Source organism: Somniosus microcephalus, chromosome 17 (genome assembly GCF_052327205.1).
Source record: "Somniosus microcephalus isolate GS21.2 chromosome 17, FLI_Smic_1.0, whole genome shotgun sequence".
NCBI classification, from domain to species: domain Eukaryota; kingdom Metazoa; phylum Chordata; class Chondrichthyes; order Squaliformes; family Somniosidae; genus Somniosus; species Somniosus microcephalus.
The window spans coordinates 34,846,389-34,866,351 of NC_141003.1; the positions used below are offsets into that span (position 1 = coordinate 34,846,389).

The 19,963-nt window shown below is 44.9% G+C and overlaps 1 protein-coding gene across 1 annotated transcript in view; it reads left to right on the plus strand.

The window, feature by feature from the left end:
* Positions 1-2,259: 2,259 nt before the first annotated feature.
* LOC147105632 (uncharacterized) overlaps positions 2,260-19,963 on the plus strand; it is an 89,334-nt gene continuing 71,630 nt past the window's right edge. The window contains exons 1-5 of the mRNA XM_086010931.1: positions 2,260-2,344; positions 4,549-4,617; positions 4,732-4,960; positions 5,341-5,458; positions 18,353-18,431. Coding sequence (XP_085867057.1) covers positions 2,260-2,344; positions 4,549-4,617; positions 4,732-4,960; positions 5,341-5,458; positions 18,353-18,431 — 580 coding nt within the window. The remainder of the gene's footprint in view (positions 2,345-4,548; positions 4,618-4,731; positions 4,961-5,340; positions 5,459-18,352; positions 18,432-19,963) is intronic.

The window sequence follows — 19,963 nt, forward strand, 5'->3', positions numbered from 1 at the left end:
TAGCCTTTCTATGTCCTGTTGCAGTCGATTGATATCATCATCACTGTTTGCTACACCCCCCAAGTTTAAGTATCATTTTTGCTGGATTTTGGCTTGGGTTTTCAACAGACTGCAACTAATGTGAGACCCACACAATGCAATACTGGCTCTGGAAATCCACTGCATTGCCAGCAGGCTCCTGTCATAACTTCAGCTGGAGTCTGCCAGAACGGAGAGAAACAAGGCTGGATCCTATTACATCAAGTCCCGGCCTGCACTAAAGCTTTCTGCAATGGCCTTGTGGGGAGGAGCAGTAGCCTGCCCCTGACAAGATCCACGACATAAGGGAGGCTTTCTTCGGGACCTAGCATCTGGTTGGCGTTGGTACACCTGCAGGAACCAGCAGGCCAGCTACCAAGGGGTGGATTTAGGGCCCAATCCGGAGGTTCTGGACCCAGATTCTGGGCTGAACCCCTGAAGATCTAGCTAGGCAGTGTCAGGTTCAGCAAAGGCTGCAAAGCAATTTTTTAAACAGAACGCAGTGAGGACAAGCTTTAGCCAGGCTCTGATATTTAGCATGCAGAAGGGTAGTTAGGAGCTATTTTGTTTCGCTCAAGTAAGATGGGCCACTACTGTGGGGAAACATAGCATATTCATTATTTTGTATTATTAAACAAAGACATGCAATACTGATTAAACTAAGTGAATCTGATTATGACTGCTATTCTGTATGTTGACTCAGTGTGAAATAAAGCAGCTTAACAATGCATGTCTGACCTTGTCTCACAAAGTATTTTCTCAATTGAAGAAGTGTACGTGTGAAAGATGTGACTGTCCAGTTCAGATCACAGTGGCATACTATTGTTCTACCCTGAGGCTATGCCATCACATAGTTAGATCATTGGCTGTACAGGCACCCCTCTGAATGCAAGATGCTTACAGGAGTACTAAGCACTGTTGTACCTGAGAGGATATCTAAGACAAGACCCATAGGCTTAGAAATCTGATAACACGGGACAATGGGTGGTGCCACTGTGGGGCGAGGTTAACTTGCACCCGTAAAAAGAGTGCAGGCAGCACTGTTATTTTGGTGCTGCCTGCTGATTTAAATGATTGGAGCACAGAAGCTACCGTGCGATGCACAGTTTCAGGCGGTACAATCAGCAGGAGGCCCAATGTAGCATGGCCGTAGCATCCCTGGAGCGAGGCAGCATTTTCTGAAATAAAAACAGAAAATGCTGGAAATACTCAGCGGGTCAGGCAGCATCTGTGGAGCGAGAAACAGAGTTAACGTTTCAGGTCAGTGACCTTTCCTCAGAACTGGAAAACGTTAGAGATGAAACAGATTTTAAGCAAGTGCAGGGGCAGGGAAAGGGGGGAGGGGAGGAAAGAACAAAAGGGAAGTTCTGAAAAGAGACAAACGGAAATCCCATCGGAGAGAAGAGCAGGACTTCTTCAATGTAAGCATTCCGAGAAGAGAAGTGTCAGTGAATTAAAAACTAATACAAAAGCAAAATACTGTGGATGCTGGAAATCTGAAATAAAAACAGTATTTTGATTTTGTATTAACATTTTCTTAAAGGTAGGCTGTCATTTTAGAAAGCAGTCTCGAGCCCTTAAAGGGGAACTGCTTTCTAAAATGAAAATCATTTAAAAATAGTCTTTAGCCCTTAGAGCTCAACTGCCTTCTGGGAAAAAAAACATTAAAAATAATTCCAAAATGGCAGTCTTCAGCTCTTAAAGCTGAACTGCCTTCTGCAGGTTAAAAAAATGGTACAAGTGTTTCAGCGCTAATGCGAATGACTCAGCAAACCAGGGAAGGGGCACCCAGGGTCTCGCACACAGCACTCCAGCTTTGTGCAGGGGATCAACACTGGAAGAGAGATCCTCTACCCACAGGGGGCTAGGAGGCCATCCAGAAAGAAGGATGTGGGACCACATCACTGAGGCCATCACTGCCAACAGTGTCACCCCCAGTACTTGGCTCCAGTGCCCAAAGAAGCATCATGACCTCAGACCAGTGGTCAAGGTCAGTGAATGCATCTTCAAAAGCCATCTCCTACTAACTGCACCACTAGCCTCATACACGTCTCAATGCACAACCCACCTCCCATCCCCGTCATCACTCACCTGCCAACAATCTCTGCCAAACACAAGACACACCTCACATTCCTAGCTTCACCTCACCCCCTTGGAGGAGACGGTGCTGGCCATTCTTGGCAAGAACATGGCTGAGCCCTTAGAAGAGGAAACATTAAAAAGTCACAAAGGTAGTGCACCATGGTAAGTCGAATTGATTTCTCAGCTAAAAAGTTCCAGAAACCTTATATGACTGCTGTTGTCATAAATATTGTTCTGACATTCGGTACGGTAGCATAGTGGTTATGTTACTGGACTAATGATCCAGAGACGCGAGTTCATATCCCACCACGACAGCTGGGGAATTTAAATTCAATTAATTAAATAAATCTGGAATTAAAAAGCTAGTATCAGTAATAGTGACCATGAAACTATCGGATTGTCGTAAAAACCCATCTGGTTCACTAATGTCCTTTAGGGAAGGAAACCTGCCGTCCTTACCCAGTCTGGCTCCAGACCCACTTGACTCTTAACTGCCCTCTGAAATGGTCTAGCAAGACAGTCAGTTGTAACAAACTCCTACGGCAAAGTCACTGTGGGAGAACCTTCACCACAAGGACTGCAGCAATTCAAGAAGGTGGCTCACCACCACCTTCTCAAGGGCAATAAGGGATGGGAAATAAATGCCGGCCTTGCTGGAAGCGCTCCACCTCCTTCTTGGGGTGCTACTACTGAAGTTCGCGGCACTATGTGCAACAGCACAGCGTCATTGCAGACCTCCTCCCCTGATTAAAGGGGAGAGGCCTAGCGCTGTGTGCACCAGGGCCCTACCAGACCACCAGGGAGCAGGGTGCTGTGAAAACTGCCCGGCACGCTAGTGGAGTGCCGGGCTGAGTGATTGCGGCCGACATTCGCATACAAAAGCAAAAGGGGGCAGGTGCTGGCCGTCGGCCAAAATAAAAATGGCCGCCCGATACCTGCCCTTTAACTTGCGCCGCCGCCGCTGCCAAACCACCTCCTGATCCTGTCGTACATATCATGCAGCGATAGGTCAGGGGCGCAAGGGAAGTTTGCGGCTGGGGCGCTGCACATGGTGATGACCTCATCGCTGGCGGCACAGCGGCGCGGGGCACTACCAGCTACCACCGCCACTAACCTCCCGCTGAATTTCACAGGAGGCGTTAGCGGCGCCGCGCCCGGGCACTAGGAGATTTGCGTGACCAAAAGGCAGCTTACCATCACCTTTGCAAAGGTAATTAGGGATAGACAATAAATGCTGGCCTTGCCAGCGACACCCACATCACATGAACGATTAAAAAAATCCAAATTTAGGACTTTACATCTGAGCTTGGGTCAAAGCTCCAAAATTAATCAGAATGTCCATCACCAGTGCAGATTTATACCTTTTATTTCTTGATGCTATTACATTAATATAATGGAGAGCATTTTCACTGTGTTAGTGGGCAGTGCACAAAGTTAAATGCACTGGCCTCAATCTATCAGCCTAAGGTGGGGGCAGGTTTATGCTACAATGTAGATAAGGCAGTCTCAATATGTGCTAAAGCACTGTGACATTGTGCTGTGCACTGGCCTCTGAAGCATTGATAGCTTCCTCTGTTATTCTGGAGTCAGCTCAGTGTAACCCCCACACCCCACCCCACCAGGGACATGGCACTTATTTGGCAGGTCCCATTCAAGAAAATACAAAACAGATTTAACTCTTAGACAGCCAGCATAACCAAGGGAATGACTAACTGCCAGAACAGCAGCTGGAGCTTTGCGATTGGCCTTGGCATTGAAGGGCGAGGATCATGGGATTTTGCTCATGAACTCCATTTTATTTTTGCTGCAATGGGATTAGGGCAAAAATTTAAATTGGAGAGGTTGTGCACAATAAGATTGATGAATAATGGAAGTAAAAAATAATCAATTAGAAGGGAGAGAAGAACAGCTACTCTGTGGTTCAGACACAGATCAAAAAAATATTATAAAAGATATTTAACCAAAGTGAAAAATTCAGCATTGTCTCTCCTATCTAGTTTAATTATATTCTGAAGGCCACTCTTACACTCTTGTTTGGTCAAGGATTTACATAGAGATTGGACCTCAAATGGAACATTAAGATTATTATGTTAGAGATACAACAACCAGGCCATCTACTTCAGTTATTTACTTTGGATATTCACATTTTGAATGCATTGACTTCAACAGAGTCATTTGTGCTGGTTGGTTTACATTTCCTATTGGATTGAGTCCACACTTGCTGATTCAGTGTGGAAGGAATAGCAAAATCCAGTCTTGTGGCTTTCATAATCAAAAGACTCTGAAGTATGCTTGATCCTAACGGGAACTATTGAGTGAGGGGCAATGAGATTTCACCAAAGAAATAGTTAACACTTGGATCGCTTCAGACAGATGTCATTAATTTTCAAACTGAGATGTATTTTTGTACTTTACATTCACAAGTTTAAATGTCTCATTTTAAATTAGGCTTGGATGGCTCTGTGCATTCACTTGTCCCCAGGTCTTTGGAGGATTCAACACCACATGGCAGCATTGGTTAGTGGCTATTATTCTTCTGATTAAAATATCTGTGTTACTGACTAAACCTCATTAAAGTAGACATCATTGCCCCAGTAGTATCAGAGATTCTTATTTCTCCTTTGCTTTCAGGAAGCTGTTACACATGGGGGAGAGGAGCATTCAGGACGTTCCAGGATCATTTTTTCTATTTCACGTCAAAGTGCAACTTCATACTGAGCCGCCAGTGCAAGGGTCCCGCAGAGGATTTTAACATACAGATCCGCAGAGGGTCAAATGGCAATCTGGAACGCATACACGTGAAAATCGAAGGCGTCTCTGTTATTATGGAGAATGAAACAGTTACAGTTAAAGATATGATGTAAGTTATATTCACATGATCGGTTGTGGGTTTGATTACAAGACTTTAATTCCAAATTTTTTATTCTTCAATATATTTCTATAAGGTTGTGATAGTCTTTCATATGAACATCAAAGCCTGGGAAATTACTATCATCCTGGGCTAGATGGGTTTCTAATCTTTCATTGAAATAGATACTAGTAATACAAAGCTACTCAAATTCAGGAGAGTTTTTATTACATAATACTAAATCCATAGAACTAAACCAAACACTTCAAACAGATTACCAGTTGCATGTATATCCCTGTTTATTGCAGAGAATGCCTTTAGGGACATTTTTAATAGGTCAGACTCTCTTTTAGCTTCTAATAAGTTATTGATTCCACACTTTTGTTTTGCAGAATAAAATTGCCATATGATGATAAAATCATTGCTATCCAGAAATATGGCGTTTACACACGCATTTCAAACAGGAAGCATACGATATCGCTGATCTGGAATCATCGCGATTCATTGTCGGTAAGATAATGCAAATATGCATTTTTATTGTGGTTTATATTGACACTTCAAGTAAAGGTTTGATAAACAACTTATTTAATAGCGACTTTCCGCCCTTCATATGTCTACCTTCCCTTATCTGAAGCACTGTGTCTTGCACGGTTCCACCGATGCTATCCTCTATTATCTCAATCAAATGCCTATTTTTCATATTTGAATGTAAACAACCAAGCTTAGCAGGGTACTTGAGGATGGAGGGCCTGAGCTTAACTTCTCACCCAAAGAACAACAATAGAGCAACAACAAACAACAACATACTTGTATTTATATAGCACCTTTAACATAGTAAAATGTCACAAGGTGCTGCACAGGAGCATTATCAAACAAAATTTGACACCGAGACGCATAAGGAGATATTGGGGCAGATCTTGGTCAAAGAATTTAGGTTTTAAAGAGCCTCTTAAAGGAGGAGAGAGCAGTAGAGAGGCAAAGAGGTTTAGGGAGGGAATTCCAGAGCTTAGGGCTGAGGCAGCTGAAGGCACCATCACCAATGGTGGAGTGAGTAAAATCGGTGATGCGCAAGAGGTCAGAACTGGAGGAGCGCAGATATCTCAGGGAGAACACCCTCAGTATCGCGCTGGAAAGTCAATTTATGTGTTCAAGTTGTGAAGTGACGATGGAAGCCAAAACCTTCTGACTCACAGGCAAGAGGGTTACCAACTGAGCCAAGTTAACAGTCAGCAATTATTAATAGTGGCAATTAATGTTCCCTCTAATTTTTTTTTTGGTGCCCGGTCCCTTTAAATTTGCCGCACGGCTGCTGCGCGGTATCTCTCCCAGCACCTGCAGCTGGTGAGCGGCCCAGGTGGGACCACCTGATTAGTGCGCGGTATCTCTCCCAGCGGCTGTAGCTGGTGAGCGGCCCGGGTGGGAGTGCGAGCAAGCACTGAGTGCGAGGTCAGCAGAGAGTGCTGTGAGTTTGGGTAAGTGTGAGAGTTCTTTAATTGTTATTTCTCTTTAAATCATTCTTGATAAGATTACTTAAGCAGTTTAAGTAAAGGGGAAAAGTTAAGTATTTGGGATTCTGTTGGTTTAAGAAGAGTAAAACAAGGTTACACTGCAGTTGGAGTAAATTGGCACAGCAGGCAGTGAAAACCAGTTTTCTAACCAATCAGCAGGGGTGACTCATTTGGCTGTAAACAAACAAACAGTATAAAAAGACCATTGCTAGTGCGAGCAAGCACTGAGTGCGAGGTCAGCAGAGAGTGCTGTGAGTTTGGGTAAGTGTGAGTTCAGGTAAGTGGGGTGTTAGGTGCTCTTTTCAAACTTTAACTTTGTGGGTTGTAGTTAATAAGGCCTTTCTGGTGCAGAGTGACTGTTGGTGAACCATTTAACTGGTGTAATTAGAGGGATTGATTTAATTTAAATCCAATAAATTAAAGGGGATACTAGCATCTATAATTGGGCAGAGGGTGTCCATAACTAACAATAAAAAATGTAATTAATTACATAGAATGGAGCAGGTGATGTGTTACTGTTGCGAGATGTGGGAGCCGGTGAACCCCATTGAGGCTCACGGTGATTACGTCTGTGACAAGTGTCTGCTGCTACAGGAACTCCAGCTCCGTGTTGATGAGCTGGAGTCTGAGCTTCAGACACTGCGACACACCAGGGAGGGGGAGAAGTTCCTGGACTCTGTGTTTCAGGAGATGGTCACACCTATGAAGTTAATTAATTCAGATGTAGCCCATGGTCAGGGACAGGACGGTGTGACTACGAGTGAGGCAGGTACGGGGATTCAGGAGGTAGTGTTGGAGGAGCCGGAGCCCTTGCTCTTGTCCAACAGATTCGAGGTTCTTACTCCCTGTGGGGACAGGAGCAGGGACTGCAGGGAGGATGAGCAACCTGGCCACAGCACCATGGAACGGGGGGCCATTCAAGAGGGGGGAGTAAATAGAAATGTTGTAGTGGTAGGGGATAGTATTATTAGGGGGATAGATAGAGTTCTCTGCAGCCGAGAGCGAGAGTCCCGTAGGCTGTGTTGCCTACCCGGTGCCAGGGTTAAGGACATCTCCTCTGGGCTGGAAAGAAACTTGCAGTGGGAGGGGGTGGATCCAGTTGTCGTGGTCCATGTTGGTACAAACGACATAGATAGGACTAGGAAGCCGGTTCTGTTAAAGGAGTATGAGCAGCTAGGGGTCAAATTAAAAGACAGAACCTCAAGGGTAATAATCTCTGGATTATTGCCTGAGCCACGAGCGAATTTGGCTAGGACAAATAAAATTAGAGAGTTAAATGCGTGGCTCAAAGACTGGTGTGGGAGAAATGGGTTTTGCTTCCTGGGACACTGGCACCAGTACTGGGGCAGGAGGGAGCTGTTCCGTTGGGACGGGCTTCACTTGGCCAGTGCTGGGGCTAGAGTCCTGGCGGATCATATAACTAGGGCTGTAGAGAGGGCTTTAAACTAACTAGTGGGGGGGAGGTTCCTAGAGAGCAAATAATAAAAATGACAACAGAGAAGGTCATAGACTCAGGTAGCAGTGGGGAAATTAAAAACCAGAGCGTGTCAGGAAGGGGCAGAAGGTATGGAGTAAAAGGTAAAGTAATAAAAAGGGCAAAAGCAGGAACTAAGTGTCACAAAACATCTTTGAAAGTTCTCTATCTGAATGCACGTAGCATTCGTAACAAAATAGACGAGTTAATGGCACAAATAACTACATATGGGTATGATCTTGTGGCCATTACAGAAACATGGCTGCAGGGTGACAATGCCTGGGAATTAAACATACCAGGTTATTTAATGATCAGGAAGGACAGGCAGGAAGGAAGGGGAGGTGGGGTGGCTATGTTAATAAAGGAAGGAATCACTGTAATACAGAGAAATGATATTGGGTCAAAAGATCAGGATAATGAAACAGTTTGGGTGGAGGTAAGGAATAATAAGGGGAAAAAAACACTAGTGGGCGTAGTCTATAGGCCTCCGAACAGTGGCAACTCTGTTGGACGGAGTATCAATCAGGAAATAGTTGAGGCTTGTCATAAGGGAACATCTATAATTATGGGGGATTTTAACTCTCATATTAATTGGACAAATCAAATTGGGCAGGGCAGCCTTGAGGATGAGTTCATTGAGTGTATTAGGGATGGGTTTCTTGAGCAGTATGTAACTGAACCGACCAGGGGGCAAGCAACCTTAGATCTGGTCCTGTGTAACGAGACGGGATTAATTAAAAATGTCCTAGTAAAGGATCCCCTTGGTATGAGTGACCATAACATGGTTGAATTCCATATTCAATTAGAGGGTGAGAAGGTTGGATCTCAAACAAGCGTGCTAAGCTTGAATAAAGGAGACTATGAAGGTATGAGAGCGGAATTGAGTAGAGTGGATTGGGAAAATAGATTAAAGGGTAAGACGATATATGATCAGTGGTGTACATTTAAGGAGTTATTTTACAACTTCCAAAAAATATATATTCCACTGAAGAAAAGGGTGTAAAAGAAAAGACAGCCATCCGTGGCTAAGTAAAGAAATTAAGGATAGTATTTGACTAAAAATAAGGGCATATAAGGTAGGCAAATCTAGTGGGAGGATAGAGGATTGGGAAAACTTTAAAAGACAGCAAAAAATAACAAAAAGATTAATTAAGAAAGGGAAGATAGATTATGAAATAAATTAGCAAAAAATATAAAAACAGATAGTATGAGATTTTATAGTTATATAAAAATAAAAAGGGTGGCTAAAGTAAATGTTGGTCCATTAGAGGATGAGACCGGGAAATTAATGGTGGGAAATATGGTGATGGCAAAAACACTGAATGAATATTTTGTATCAGTCTTTACAGTAGAGGACACTAAGAATATCCCAACACTGGACAAACAGGGGGCTATAGGGGGGAGGAGCTAAACACGATCAAAATCACTAAGGAAGTGGTACTCGGTAAAATAATGGGACTCAAGGCGGATAAATCACCTGGACCGGATGGCTTACATCCTAGGGTCTTGAGGGAAGTGACGGTAGGGATTGTGGATGCATTGGTAATAATTTTCCAAAACTCCCTGGACTCGGCAAAGGTCCTGGCAGACTGGAAAACTGCTAATGTAACACCCTTATTTAAAAAGGGCAGTAGACAGAAGGCTGGAAACTATAGACCGGTTAACCTAACATCTGTGGTAGGTAAAATTTTGGAGTCCATTATTAAGGAGACAGTAACAGGACATTTGGATAATCATAATTTAATAGGAAAAAGTCAACATGGTTTTATGAAGGGGAAGTCATGTTTGACAAATTTGCTGGAGTTCTTTGAGGAAGTAACATATAGGGTGGATAAAGGGGAACCAGTGGACGCAGTGTATTTAGACTTCCAAAAGGCATTTGACAGGGTGCCACACAAAAGATTATTGCTTAAGATAAAAAATCACGGGATTGGGGGTAATATTCTGGCATGGATAGAGGATTGGCTATCTAACAGAAGGCAGAGAGTTGGGATAAATGGTTCATTCTCAGACTGGCAATCAGTAACTGGTGGTGTTCCGCAGGGGTCAGTGCTGGGTCCCCAACTCTTTACAATCTATATTAACGATTTGGAGGAGGGGACCGAGTGTAACATATCAAAGTTTGCAGATGATACTAAGATGGGGGGGAAAGTAGTGAGTGAGGAGGACATAAAAAACCTGCAAGGGGACATAGACAGGCTAAGTAAGTGGGCAGAGATTTGGCAGATGGAATACAATACTGGAAAGTGTGAGGTTATGCACTTTGGCAGGAAAAATCGTAGAGCAAGTTATTATCTTAATGGCAAGAAACTGGAAAGTACTGAAGTACAAAGGGATCTGGGAGTCCTGGTGCACGAAACTCAAAAGGTTAGTATGCAGGTGCAGCAAGTGATTAAGAAGGCCAATGGAATGTTGGCTTTCATTGCTAGGGGGATAGAATATAAAAATAGGGAGGTATTGCTTCAGTTGTACAAGGTATTGGTGAGACCGCACCTGGAATACTGCGTACAGTTTTGGTGTCCACACTTAAGAAAATACATACTTGCTCTCGAGTCAGTACAAAGAAGGTTCACTCGGTTAATCCCGGGGATGAGGGGATGGACATATGAGGAGAGGTTGAGTAGATTGGGACTCTACTCATTGGAGTTCAGAAGAATGAGAGGCGATCTTATTGAAACATATAAGATTGTGAAGGGGTTGGATCGGGTGGATGCGGGGAGGATGTTCCCGATGATGGGTGAAACTAGAACTAGGGGGCATAGTCTTAGAATAAGGGGCTGCTCTTTCAAAACTGAGATGAGGAGGAACTACTTCACTCAGAGGGTGGTAGGTCCATGGAATATGCTGCCCCAAAAAGCTGTAGAAGCTACATCATTACATAAATTTAAAACAGAATTAGACAGTTTCCTAGAAGTAAAGGGAATTAAGGGTTACGGGGAGCGGGCAGGAATTTGGACATGAGTCTAGGTTCAGATCGGTCATGGCCCTGTGGGTAGCGGAGCGGGCCCAGGGGCTGTGTAGCCTAATCCTGCTCCTATTTCGTGTGTCTAATTCTGTTAGATTCAGGAGATGGTTCTGTGATAGTAGATTGGCGGTTAGGATCAGATCAGCCATGATCTTATTGAATGGCGGAGCAGGCTCGAGGGGCCGATTGGCCTACTCCTGCTCCTATTTCTTATGTTCTTATGGACCACCCAATTGGTGCGCAGAATCTCTCCCAGCGGCCTGGGTGGGACCGCCCGATTGGTGCGCGGTATCTCTCCCAGCGGCTGCAGCTGGTGAGCGGCCCAGGTGAGACCATCCAATTGGTGCGCGGCTGCCTACCTTAGGGGGATAATTGGTGGCAATATGTTTCCATACACGGAATTCATTGCTGAGGTAATAAAGACCATTTATGCTTTATTGTACACTTCTTGGAGAAGGAAACATAAGTTTTCTCTTGACTGTGTGCATGTATTTCTTAAAAGTGGACCTCTACCAAATTATGTTACTTTTCCTCGTAATAATGATGCCATTTTTTTGAAGTGAGCAGAAGGTGCTGAGTTGAGGGGAACAATTGCATCTACAATATTAATAATCGGGATAGAATACAACTCCAGTCTGGGCTGACTTGTCTAGCTCGAGACGTGCACTGTGAGCACAATGTTAACAGCCACCGTAAAACTGGTTTGCACAATGCTCTATGCTGCAAATACTTCATTTGCCCCTTCACTTAAAAGTCATTTTCTTCTTTTATATTCTGCTTGTGGCAAGCTCTGGCAAGGAGCCCGCCTCTCCCCCACCAAGTGAAGCAAAACGCTGTTGAATCCGTGATTCTTAAAGTATGATGTTTTCCCAATAACTAGACGGAGGCTGTAAATTAACAATCAACAGGTGTTTACTGGAGGAGGGTAGTCTAAAGACTAACAGTACAGAGGCATGCTCAAGGCTTATATACAGGTGTGGTCACTGCCGGTACTACAGTATACAGGAGCTGTAAAAGTAGTTCACTCTTAAAGGTACATACACTACAATTCCTCCCCTTTTAGATTAACAGTACCCATAACATTCAAATAACAGTTAACACTTTAACATGCACATTAAACTGAAATAGTCCATTTATAGATTCAGTCTTTGGGGCGGCTTCCTGATCCTTTCTGGATAGCGCCTTTCCTGAGGTTCTTGTTCTTGGTGCGGAGGCGATTCTGGCCCCCTTTCGTCGGTTAGTTCATCAGTTTCCGCTGCTACTGCTTCTGAGGTAGATGCTACCGGTATGTCGGGTTCATCCCCAGGTACGCGAGACATGAGGTTGACTCGTTCCTGTGACGCTAGGATCTGGTCGACGTGGCGTCTCACAATGTTCTCCCCGACATCCACTGTGTACATTAGTGGCCCCTGCCGTGTGCATATCGTTCCGGGTTGCCATTTCTCTGTTCGGTAGTCGCGGGCCAAGACTGGTTGTCCTACATTGAAGCTCCTTGTCGGCTTCACATTGATGTGCTGGAATTGCTTATCCTCAACATTCCTTTGCACATTTGGTCTGAGCAAATCCAGACGAGGTCTCAACCTTCGGTTAAAGAACATCATGGCCGGGGTCTGGTTGGTAACTGCATGTGTCACATTTCTGTAGGCTAACAGGAAATTGTCCACCTTATGCTGTAGTGGAATGTCATCATCGCACATGGCCCTTACTGCCTTTTTAAAGGTTTGTATGAGCCTCTCAGCCAATCCATTTGTGGCTGGATGATACGGGGCGGATGTGTAATGCCTTACCCCATTCCTTCTCATAAATTTCCGAAACTCTTCGGACACAAACTGTGGTCCGTTATCAGAGCAAATCTGCTCTGGCAAGCCGTTCCTGGCAAATATGGTCTATAGGACTGCAATCGTTTTCTCTGTAGTGGTGGAGGACATTTTGATCACCTCAGGCCATTTCGAGTGCGCATCCACTGCTATTAAGAACATTGAGTCCATGAATGGACCAGCAAAATCAATATGCACCCGTTGCCATGGCGAGGAGGGCCACTCCCATGGGTGTAGTGGGGCATGTGGTGGTGCATTTTGGACCTTCTGGCATCCTGAGCGGCTCTTTGTTAGGTCCTCAATTTGTTGATCGATCCCCGGCCACCACACATAAGCCCTAGCAAGGCTTTTCATTTTCGCACCTCCCAGATGGCCTTCGTGAAGCTCATTGAGCACTCTCTCCCTTAACTTGGGTGGAATTACCACTCGGGATCCACACATCACTGTCCCCTGGCATACTGACAGCTGTTCTCTTCTGGATGAGAATGTTGGCAACAGTGAGTCGCCATGTGTTGGCCATCCCTTCACCGTCAAATCATATACCCGAGACAGTGTCGGATCATTGCAGGTCTCCTTCTCTATATCCGCGTTAGTTACTGGCAAGCGTTCAATTATCAACGAATAAAATATTTCGATAGGGTCCACTGCTGGTGCTTCCTCCATAGTAGGCAGTGGCAGGCGTGAAAGCCCATCAGCGTTTCCATGCTGTTTCGTGCCCTTATACTCCATTTCATATTGGTTCACCCCTAGAAAAAGGGACCATCTTTGTAGCCATTGTGCAGTCATCACCGGAACGCCCTTCTTTGGATTAAAGATGGAGACAAGTGGTTGGTGGTCAGTCAGCAAGGTGAACTTCTGCCCATGCAGATAGTGGTTGAATTTTTTTACTCCCCATACTAGGCTGAGGGCCTCCATGTCAATCTGGGCGTAGTTGCGCTCGGCTGAGGTTAGTGACCGAGACGCAAAGGCTACTGGCCTCTCCAACCCGTCTGGGAATTTGTGCGACAGCACCGCTCCAATACCATAGGGTGATGCATCACACGCCAACCGAATTGGTAGTGCTGGGTTGAAATGGGCCAACACCTCTTTTGATGTGATCAATTCTTTGCACTTCTGGAAAGCTCGTTTACATTCGTCATTCCACTTCCATGGTACCCCCGTTTGCAGTAGGGTGTTCAGTGGGTGTAATACTGTAGACAAATTTGGGAAGAACTTATGGTAGTAGTTCACCAGCCTGAGGAACGATCTCAGTTGTGATACATTTTCCGGTGCTGGAGCCTTGACTACTGCCTCAATCTTTTCAGGGGACTTATGTAACCCCTCTTCATCAATGGCGTGGCCACAATACGAGATCTGCTTCTGGAAAAACTCGCACTTGTGGCGATTAGCTCATAGCCCATATTCCTTTAATCTAGTGAGCACCTTCTCCAGGTTGGCGAGGTGATCACTGTCATTTTCGCCCGTGACCAGGATATCGTCCAAATAACACTGGGTCCCTGGAATCCCTTGCAGGACTTGATCCATTGCCCTTTGCCAAATAGCCGGAGCCGATGCTACCCCGAACACCAGCCGATTGTATTGGTAGAGACCTTTATGAATGTTGATCGTGAGGTATTGTTTCGAGGCTTCTTCTACCTCCATTTGCAGGTACGCCTGGGCCACATCAATCTTAGTGAAGCGTTTACCTCCAGATAGTGAGGCGAAAATATCCTCAATCCGTGGAAGCGGATATTGTACCGTGTGAAGGACTGGGTTCACTGTCACCTTAAAATCCCCACAGATGCGGACCTTCTTTGGTTCCCCAGGCGTATTACTCAACGACCTCTTCATTACAGGAACGATGGGTGTAGCCCACTCGCTCCAGTCCACTTTGGACAGTACTCCAGAATGTTCCAAACCTTCCAGCTCTGCTTCGACGGCTGGTCGGATCGCATAAGGCACCGGTCTGGCCTTAAAAATCTTTGGGCTTGCATTTTCCTCTATTTTAATCATCGCTGTTATGCCTTTTAGTGTTCCGAGTCCCTCCTGGAACACTTCTTGTGCGTCAGTTAGCATTTTTGACAGTCGTCCAGGTGTGACATCGTCATCCTTTTTGGCCTCAACCTTCAGTGCCTGTATGGAATGCCAATCTAATTGTATCTTCCGGATCCATTGATGTCCTAGTAGTGGTGGTCCTCCATCTGGCAATACATATAGGTCCATTTTGGGTATTTCCTGGCCTTTGTATATCACGTTCACCCTTATTTTTCCTTTGGGGTAGACTTTTTGCCCCGTGTACGTCTTCAAGACAATCTCTGTAGCTTTCAAGGTTATATGTGAAAATAGCCGCTTGTAGTCCCTTCGGTTTATGACTGTTAGGGCTGATCCTGTGTCCAATTCCATTTTCACTTGGACTCCGTCTATCTTGAGCGTGACCCAGATAGTCTGGTGATCCTCCATTTTGATTACCTTATGTAGTTTCAGACAACCCAGCTCCTTGCTTCCGGAGTCTGTATCACTTTTCTGTTCGTCTGAACTACCATCCATCACCTTATGTACCTTTTTGTACTTCTCCTGTGGAGATTTCTTGCTGCTGGTTTTCTTCCCTGACCTGCAGACTCTTGCTATGTGTCCTGCTTTTCCACACTGTCTGCACACTTGGTCCTTGAACCAACAATCCTTCTGGTCATGTGTTGTTCTGCCGCAGCGATAACACTTCCCTGCTCCATATGACATTTCATTGGTGCCATATTCTTGCGGTCTCCGTTGTATCTCTGCAGCGCCCCGTGCGGCTGCTTCGTGTGAGACTGCCATGCTGAAAGCCTTGTCCAGCGTAAGATCCTTTTCTGATAGAAGCCGTTTCTGGGTTCCTTCACTTTGAAGCCCACACACAAACTTGTCCCTTAACGTATCTGCTAGTCCCAATCCAAACTGGCAGTGTTTCGATAGCTTGCGCAGTTCCGTTAAGTACTCAGCATTACTTTCATCTTTATGCTGGTTCCTTTTGTGGAACTTAAATCTTTCTGCTATCAGCAGCGGTGTGGGGTTTAAGTGGTCCTGTAGGATTTCCACTATGCTTTCGAAATCCTTATCCACTGGCTTCTCTGGGGTTATTAGGTTTCGCAGTAAGCCATAAGTTTTGCACCCATGGAATTCAACAAAACCAGTGCTTTCCTAGCATCTGGCACTTCATTCGCCTTGCAGTACAACTCAATGCATTCCACATATGTCGCCCAATCTTCGACTTCATTGTCGAACGCAGTGACACTGCCACTCTTCGGCATCCCTGGGTGTGGTTAAACTGTCTAAAATGGCGTCTCCCGCGCTCTCCCTTCTTCTCCGCTGTGGCTTCTAAAATGGCGTCTCCCGCGCTCTCCCTTCTTCTCCGCAGCTCAATGGCGTCTCCCGCGCTTCCTTTCTTTCCCCGCGGACGCCGCTCAGCCCTTGAGCCCTGGCTGTGCTCTGCGCGTTCTCCTGTGCGCCTCTCTCGTTGCCGCCGCTCGGTCCTGAACCCCGGCTGTGCTTTACCCTCTCTCTCTTTTTTGTTTTCCGTCGACGCCGCTCGGTCTTCAGCCCCCGGCTGCGCCCTGTGCGCTTCACCCTCTCTCTTACCCCGTCGACGCAGCTCGGCCTTTTCTGTGCCGTCGGTCGGCTCCAGCCGCCGCTGTCCGGGAAGGGTCTGCGCTGTACCTGTTGCCAGTCTGTTGCTGGATCGTCGTGGCTGGAGAACCAAGCCCAGCTCTCAACAGCCTCCCCTGCGATGTTCACTCTCTGCCAGATGACTGGGCGGTTGCTCGTGGTCGACGCCCGTGCTTCTGGCCTCGACTTTCTTCCACCGTCCTCCCGGAGCGAATCCTTGAAAGGAAATGCAGCGTTGCAGGTAGATTCGAATTGACCTCGTCGCCACTGTTGAATCCGTGATTCTTAAAGTATGATGTTTTCCCAATAACTAGACGGAGGCTGTAAATTAACAATCAACAGGTGTTTACTGGAGGAGGGTAGTCTAAAGACTAACAGTACAGAGGCATGCTCAAGGCTTATATACAGGTGTGGTCACTGCCGGTACTACAGTATACAGGAGCTATAAAAGTAGTTCTCTCTTAAAGGTACATACACTACAGGCGCTTTCAGACTGCATTCTGGCAAGATCAAAACTGTTTACATGAGCATTAGAAGATTCCGGGGTGGATATTAGTCTTGGGCAGCTGATGCGAGACCACACATTTTGCGCTACTTCCCATCACAAATCTCTGCCCACCGTGTGTGATTTTGTCATCAAAACATTTGTTTGCCTTTAAAGCTGCACGTGATGAAATAAAAGCCAAGATGATCTTCAACAGCAGCTCAGTTTTCCTGTGATCACAGTAGCTAGGTTTAGATCTGATCTAATATGACCTGACACAGCTACCGATTGCCAGAAAACAGGCATGTTTTACTACAGTCAAGAATCATGGTGCTGCAGCAGAAAATATACTTACCGGCACACCTGATCACAATTATATTTTTCACGTAGAGTGAGGGGTGATTCTCACAGACTTTAAATTAATGTTTAGAAATGTACCTAAGTAAAATAAAGACCTGCATTTCTATAGCAGCTTCCATGACCTTGGGATGTCCCAAAGCAGTTTACAGCCAATTAAGTATTTTTGAAATGTCAACACTGTTGTAATGTAGGAAAAAAGGCAGCTGATTTGCGCACATCAAGGTCCCCCAAACAGCAATGAGATAATAACCAGATAATCTGTTGTTAGGTTTTAATTGAGAAATAAATATTGGCCAGGATAGAGAGAGAGAAAGAAAGAAAGACTTACATTTATATAGCGCCTTTCACGACCAACGGACGTCTCAAAGCACTTTACAGCCAATTAAGTACTTTTGAAGTGTAGTCACTGAGGTAATGTGGGAAATGCGGCAGCCAATTTACGCACAGCAAGCTCCCACAAACATCAATGTGAAAATGACCAGATAATCTGTTTTTGTTACGTTGTTTGAGGGATCAATATTGGCCAAGACACTGGGAATAACTCCCCAGCTCTTCTTCAAAATAGTGCCATGGGATCTTTTATGTCCACTTGAGAGAGCAGACAGGGCCTCGGTTTAACATCTCATCCGAAAGACGACCCCTCCGCCAGTGCAGCACTCCCTCGGTACTGCACTGGAGTGTCAGCCTAGCTTTATGTGCACAAGTCCCTGGAGTGGGACATGAACCCATAACCTTCTGACTCAGTGGGGAGATTTCCCCTGCTCTTCTTCAAACTAGTGCCATGGGATTTTTATGGGTCTTGGTTTAATATCTCGTCCGAAAGACGGGACCTCAAACAGTGCAGCACTCGCTCAGCATTCCATTGGAGTGTCAGCCTGGATTTTGTGCTCAAGTCTCTGGAGTGGGACTTGAACCCACAGCCTTCTGACTCAGAAGTGAAGTGCTACCCACTGAGCCACAGTTGACACATTCAGATTGGTGGTGCAGTGATTTTATTTTATCACTAACCCTATCACCACGTAATTCTTGATGTCACACCCAGACAATCGGTCCACAAGATACATTACTTTGGTAATTATAAATTGTAGCTCATAGAAATATTTCTAAAAGGATTTCAGTTACCAAAACATGTATAAATGTTCATTAGCTATCTGGAATTTCTTATCTTTTATTCACAGATAACTCTTGATACTAAATACAAAAATCAAACATGTGGCCTTTGTGGGACTTTTCAAGAAGGAACTGGAATCAATCCTGGTAATTAAATCCACCATGATATAAAAGAATCAAACCGAATTTAAATATTGTACTCGCAGATCTCCTGTGATTTTATTCACAGTGAGCGGGAGGATAAGCTGCTTTAAAGGACAAAGAATAATGTATTGCAAAATGTATTATTCTGTGAGTAAGCTAGAAATATAATCAATCAATAAATGTAAAGTCGATTCCAGTGTGGAAAAAGAAGATAATTTAAAGCTAAAACTTGCCTTAAGAACTCAACCAAAGAAAAAGCAAGCTGACACAGTGAACCTTTTCAGAAATGGAGTCTGTACATTGAAAAACTGTGCATTGACCATCCAGGGGTCACATTGTGTAATTGCAGCCTGACAAGTTTACATACCAAAGCCCATAACAACAATAACAACAACTTGTATTTATATAGCGCCTTTAACATAGAAAAACGTCCCAAGGCACTTCATAGGAGTATTATAAGACAAAAATGTTGACACTGATCCAACATAAGGAGAAATTAGGGCAGGTGACCAAAAGCTTTGGTCAAAGAGGTCAAATTCCATAATGAATGTGGATATAGAATTCATAATGGGAAAACGTTTTCACAACAGTGTGATAAAGTGACAATAGAAAATCAGGTTGTATAGATAGGAAGTGTGTGCAGATACCATGGCCGGATTTTCCGGGGTCTATGACCGCGTACGCTGTCCTAAGTGCCCCGTAAGTTCCGGGTTTCCGCATGCGCGAAACCAGGTTACTTGCGATCTGTCAAGTTTCAGCTCGACAGATCATCCGCATGCGCAGGAAATGGACATTCGCTGGCAGAGAGTTGTGCTGTTTGCCCAACTACTGCCCAGCAAATGCCCACGAAACCCTTATGCCTGGTAACGGCAGGCGTAGGGGTCTTCTTTTACCAACGGGTGAAAATAAATATTGAAATAAAAATGTTTAAATCATTAAAAAAATTAGTTTAGGTTAATTTTGGCCCCTTTAAAAATGTTTAAATTTATTTTTCAAAAAACTAAATTTTTGTTTTAAATGTTGAATTAAATTGTATTTTTATTCATTTTAAACATTTTTATTTAGGTTGTGTGGAAGTGTGTTTTTTATGTCATTCCTATTATGCTTATGGGGATTCCGTAACGTAAATGGAATCGCCGTAAGCATAATAGGAATCCCACTTATTGATTGGTTTGGGCCGGCCCACGTGATCCCAGGGATACTTGTGAACCGCCTGCGCCCCCGGGATATGTGGGCTGTAATACGTAGGCCTGAAGGCCCAGGACTGCAAGAGTCTGAAGATACGGAGGCACCAGATGGGTGCGTACTTTTTTTGCGGATCGGAGGCATTCGCCTGCGGGAAGCCTCTGACCACTATTTCAGGTCCCATATTTTAAATCTATATATATAAAGCAGCTCTTCTGTCTGTCCCGATGTCTGTCTGTCCGTTCTCTATACGTTTGAAAGTTACAGAGCGTACCGACGCGCGCGTCGCCTCAAAAGAAAGCTTGCGATTCCGGACCGGTCATAGGTGTATTTACGTTTCGGCCGTACAA